This window comes from Zootoca vivipara, chromosome 1 (assembly GCF_965207765.1).
Source record: "Zootoca vivipara chromosome 1, rZooViv2.hap1.1, whole genome shotgun sequence".
Taxonomy (NCBI): domain Eukaryota; kingdom Metazoa; phylum Chordata; class Lepidosauria; order Squamata; family Lacertidae; genus Zootoca; species Zootoca vivipara.
The window spans coordinates 51924746-51930745 of NC_142582.1; the positions used below are offsets into that span (position 1 = coordinate 51924746).

Genomic DNA, 6000 nt, shown 5'->3' on the forward strand with positions numbered 1-6000 from the left:
GGTGCTAATAGCACCAAGGTTGCAGGTTTGATCCCCACATGGGCATATGCCTGCATCGCAGTTCACAGATGATTTGCTAGACACTGTCATCAGTACAGAAACTTTTAGAAAGGACTAAAAGAACATGAATGGAAAAAATTTGTCGACTCACAAAAACAGACAGTACTCAGTGAGCACTACCTCAGTGGGTAAGGGACTTTCCATTTGGGAATTTGAGATGCAAAATGTCAATAAACATCTATTATTGGAGCAAGTTTGATGATACAGCTCTGAAGAAAATAAATGGCTGGAAGTGTCTCTAATTACAAAAGCTAAAACCTGTCAAACCCCAAGCTTGAGGCTACCAGGGACAAGGCCCTTGATATTCTTCTGCTTTTTCTCTCTCCATAGGTTGTGAACCGCGTATTGGATTGTACAAGCAGTGGCAATTTCTGTGGCAATGATACCATCATATACTCAACATTGGTCTCCTTACCATTTGGTGGCATAGGTATGAATTGTTAGGATCTCTTACTCACTAGTAGGACCCTGGCAGAGACACATGCCCGACTGGCATGTTCCCTCCCTCCTGGTCGATCGTTCGGGAGCTTCAAAAGCTTTCTCCAGCCCGAACATCACAGCGACTGATGCCAACAGACATCAGCACACTTACGAATCCGCAGAGTTTGCGCAGTTGCATAACAGAACTCAGTAGCTCAGCATTTGGCCAATTTATGTTTATTTACATAAAACACACACGGAGCACTGCAACATGGCTCCCTCTCTCTCTAGCATCAGACAGCAAAGAGAAAGAACAAATAGTCCCACTTCAGGAAACATCCTGTTTCCGTCACTTCCCACTGTGGAATGTAAACATACACTGTCATGTGATAGACAACAATCCCATGAATGCAAACACGGGGAATGAATCCAACATGAATAAGGCCTTTCTCCCCCATGTTGTATCTTTCCCTTACCTCTGCACATGGTTCCTCCCAATTTGATACTTCTTCCTTTCCCATGGGTGAAGGCCGAAGGCCTCGAAAGTTTCTGTACTGCTCTTGGTGCATTTGTTGATTACATCCACAAAATGCAAAATAGAAAAGAAAAGGGAATTAACTGCAAACATGCACCCCAGTGTGCCATTTAGAAGCTGTAGTCTGGGGATCTGCTGGCAGGAAGGGCTCTAGGCTTTGAACCCTTCCTTTACCAAATTATAGCAATCCTTCTGGGTTAACTTTGCTGTTGTGGGGCTGGAAGAATCACTGTTCAATTCAGGCCAGGCACCAGTACCTCTAATTCTAGAGGTAGTAGTTGCTTCATAGTAATACCGGTAGGTACTATTTGTATACATACATATTGCACTTTTGCAGCATATACACCAAGATAACCATCTGTCTCCATAGGAATATGGCGACAAATTTTTGTACTGTATTCAAATCTGCCAGTATGCAGCGTCTTCTTCCCCTCCAGTATTCATATAAGGCAGGCTTAATCAAAGGAATGTGTTTCACATGTCCAGCACAATCCTATGCATGTTTACTCATACATTAGCTCCATTATGCTGAAGTCTTGCTCCCAGGCAAGAGTGCAGAGGCCTGCAGCTGAATTTCTTTACATTTTTTAAAAGCTGTCATGGTTATTATTTTTTATGTGCCACTCCGTGAATCATTTTCACTAATGATAGTAAAGTGGGAAGTCTGGCTGAACATCAGAACAAAGTATCCAAGTTTCTACCTGTTTGCAGGTAGAATCAGGTAATAAGATACTAGATTATCTTTAGTCAATGATTTTAGGTTGTCATGCATTGCCAAGTAGGTTCAAAACCCTGAAAATGCCTTGAAGATAAACATCAAGGGCTGTGATAAGGGAACTCTTTATGAGCACACCTGCTGCAATCTGGCTTAGAGAAATTGATAGTAATAATAATAATGATATTTTTTTATAATTCATACCCCACCTATCTGGCTGGGCCGTGCCCAGGTTGTTGGGCAAACACTAGGCTTTTGCCAGGGAGCAGGATCTGAACTGTATGCTTTCTTCTTCTGTTGCAGGATACAGTGGCTTAGGCAAGTACCACGGCAAGTTCAGCTTTGACACATTCACTCATCAACGTGGTTGCCTCTTGCGCTGCATGGGAATGGAGGCAATCAACACCATTCGCTACCCTCCCTATACCGAAAGCAAATTACAATTGTTGGTCTCCGTTCTTGAAGTCAAGCGTAAAGGCATGTGCACCTTGTTGTGAACTCCATGAATCGCATATGCCTTCTGGCCCCAGGAGCTGCTAAGAAAAATTTAGCTGCTGGAGACAGAGAAGATTGTTTTATCTGGCTCTCTCCTCACCTCCCAATAAGGCACTTGCCTAAACTCTTATCTCCTGGAAAAGCTTGCCCCGTTATCTTGATTACTTGATACATGCTCTCCCACCCCTCCCCTTTTTCTGGTCCCCCCTTTTGGTCAGTCCAATACCTAGCTGGTGGTTATATTTAAATGTCATACAATGTATAGGACCACCTACTTCAGTTAGCTAAGTACTTGCAAGGTTTTTGCAGTAGGTAAAATCAGAGTTTACTTTCCCTTTTAACAGAGTTTTATGAAGCTAATTACTGATTTAATGTCCATGATCACCAATTACTTTGTAAAGACTGGTGAACACTGTACACTGGAATAGCTTTCCTCACAAATATATCTGTATGATTTCTTAAGGAGTGATATTTTCATGGGTGAAAGTAGAGGCTGGTGCTTAAACCAATTTAATTCCAAGGAGATTCAAAGTTAAATCCATGCAACTTGTTGTACAGCCAAATCTTCTTTTAGTTCTATACCCTCAATGCAGTCATGGCTATACCCCTTCTAGTACAGTAGTACCTTGAGTTACAAATGTCTCAGGTTACAAATGCTTTAGGTTACAAACTCCGCTAACCTGGAAGAGTTACCTCGAGTTGAGAACTTTGCCCCAGGATGAGAATGGAAAATGTGTGCCGGTGGTGCAGCGGCAGCAAGAGGCCCGATTAGCCAAAGCATGCCTCTAGTTAAGAACAGTTTCAGGTTAAGAACGGACCTCTGGAACGAATTAAGCTTATATCTAGAGGTGTCACTGTAATCACAATTCTTCTGATATCCGTTTCTGTACATTAGCCACATCCTTAACTCAGATTCCTCATCCCATCAATAACTTCTGCACTAGACAATCCTAAGCATCTGTACTCAAAAGTTAATTCCTACCAAGTTCAACGGGGCTTGCTTGCTAGTAATTATGCTTATGAATGCAGCCTTATTAACACTGCTTGCATAACCGAACATTTTACAAGTAAATGTTTTATTTCTGTAATAAAGATCTTGCATCAAATCTAACCAGTTGTTTACTTGTATTATTTAAATGGTGCCATCAGTATACTTAGCATAGTAATTTCCTGCCCCAAGGAACAGAAAGGGACCAGTAGCAGTACTGAGTGAAGAAATCATAAATGGTTCCTAACAAGGAAATTTCCATCCAGAATGTCTGCTTTGTATTTTATTTTTGCAGGAACTATCCACGTTATCAGGTTTCTTCATCAATAATAATGAATTTTTTTAATAAACTGTCATTCTCTGCATGTTCTCAGATTCCAAGTTTTCCCCACCTTTTCTCCACTCCACAGAGTAAATTGTAATCAACTGTTTTGAGGGCAGGTTGTATTTCCATGCAGCTTTTGAAACCCTTCCTGAAAGACAGCCCTCAATGTGGGTTGCACAGTAGGAAGCTGCCCATCATTCACCTGTAGTTATGATCACAGCTACACATATGTATATGTGTGTGCGTGTATTTATTCCTATTTGCACTACATACAACTGGAAATCAGATATGTGCCTATTTTGTAATTAAAGCTTTTGTTTCTTCATGCAAAACTAAAACTGCAATTATATATTATTATGATATCCCACCTTTCCCCCTGACAGGGACTCAAGGTGGCTTACAGCTAAAATAGGTGGGTATATAGCTGTTTTTATGTGGAAATAAGGCCCACACTACCTATTTATATAAAACAAAAGGTATTGGTATACTCTTGACACAACTATCTTACTAACTGGTTTGTATGGGTATTTTGAAGAGGAGAAAAGATCATACCAATACGAAATGATTCAATTTAGCAAGGTACTCTGCAATTGGCTTCAAGGCAATCTTATTGAAAGAGAGGAACTTCAAAAGAGAACTAATACATTAAACCATTGAATTATGAGTAATCAGGAGGGACTGTGTTAGTGTGGATAGGGCTGGACAATGAATTTTTTATCATAGATGTTAACTGGCTTACCAACGTCAAGATGTTTTTTTTGCGAACAGTCACTTGCAATAATATAATAGCCCCATACCTTCTACATCTCCTTTTGTTCTGACTTCGCTTTACAATACCCCCAAGGATTCATGCAATTGCTGCAACTCAGGATAGCATTTCATAGAATCATAGAGTTGGAAGAGACCACAAGGGTCATCCAGTCCAACCCCCTGCCAAGCAGGAAACACCATCAAAGCATTCCTGACAGATGGCTGTCAAGCCTCCGCTTAAAGACCTCCAAAGAAGGAGACTCCACCACACTCCTTGGCAGCAAATTCCACTGTCGAACAGCTCTTACTGTCAGGAAGTTCTTCCTAATGTTTAGGTGGAATCTTCTTTCTTGTAGCTTGAATCCATTGTTCCATGTCCGCTTCTCTGGAGCAGCAGAAAACAACCTTTCACCCTGTTCTATATGACATCCTTTTATAAATTTGAACATGGCTATCATATCACCCCTTAACCTTCTCTTCTCCAGGCTAAACATACCCAGCTCCCTAAGCCGATCCTCATAAGGCATTGTTTCCAGGCCTTTGACCATTTTGGTTGCCCTCCTCTGGACATGTTCCAGCTTGTCAGTATCCTCCTTGAACTGTGGTGCCCAGAACTGGACACAGTATTCCAGGTGAGGTCTGACCAGAGCGGAATACAGTGGTACTATTACTTCCCTTGATCTAGATGCTATACTCCTATTGATGCAGCCCAGAATTGCATTGGCTTTTTTAGCTGCTGCATCACACTGTTGACTCATGTCAAGTTTGTGGTCTACCAAGACTCCTAGGTCCTTTTCACATGTACTGCTCTCAAGCCAGGTGTCACCCATCCTGTATTTGTGCCTTTCATATTTTTTTTGCCCAAGTGTAGTACTTTACATTTCTCCCTGTTAAAATTCATTTTGTTTGCTTTGGCCCAGTTGTCTAAATCTGTTAAGGTCATTTTGAAGTGTGATCCTGTCCTCTGGGGTATTAGCCACCCCTCCCAATTTGGTGTCATCTGCAAACTTGCTCAGGATGCCCTCAAGCCCATCATCCAAGTCATTGATAAAGATGTTGAATAAGACTGGGCCCAAGACAGAACCCTGTGGCACCACACTACCGGTAGTCACTTCTCTCCAGGCATACGATGGAGCAAACTAGTCCACGGAAGCTTATGCAATTTGTTAGTTTTCAAGGTGCCTCTGAGGAGAACACGGAGATGGCAGGGAAGAACTCGGTATGCTGCGCTGAGCTCGTTGGAGGGGTGTGTGGAGAAGGAATACAGTAATTAATATAATAAATAAATAAGATTTTTTAAACAAAATGTACGCTTCGATCCACCTCGATTGCTAGTAAAAGTCTACGCTGCAGGGATTTATGTTTATGTTAGTAACCGCTCCGTGCTTCCCAAACATGGAAGTGGATACCTCCCAGCAGCAAGAACGGCAAAAGCGGAGACCGGCAGCGGTACCATGCAACGCGAAGATAGGATTCCATGAACCTTCAGCAAACCATCTCCACCAATCCCTGTGGACTTTTAAAAAGCTCGCAGCCAATTACGTACTGTTATTGTCCGCGTCATCAAGCCACCCTTTCCCCAAAACATTCCGCCTCTTCCTATCCTTCCATCCAACCAACCAACCAACCAACCAATCAGGAAAGAGATCCCGCCTCTTCTCAGGGCTCTTCTAGCCAATGAACGTTCAGGGAAGCGGCGATTGGTCCCAGTT

At 42.2% G+C, this 6000-nt stretch overlaps 1 protein-coding gene across 3 annotated transcripts in view; it reads left to right on the plus strand.

Annotated features, from left to right (window-relative positions):
• ALDH3B1 (aldehyde dehydrogenase 3 family member B1) overlaps positions 1-3336 on the plus strand; it is a 29326-nt gene extending 25990 nt beyond the window's left edge. For all 3 annotated transcript variants that reach the window (XM_035126030.3, XM_088663402.1, XM_060277752.2), the window contains 2 exons: positions 391-490; positions 2034-3336. In XM_035126030.3, the coding sequence (XP_034981921.2) occupies positions 391-490; positions 2034-2227 (294 nt within the window). In that variant the 3' untranslated portion in view covers positions 2228-3336. The remainder of the gene's footprint in view (positions 1-390; positions 491-2033) is intronic.
• Positions 3337-6000: the final 2664 nt, after the last annotated feature.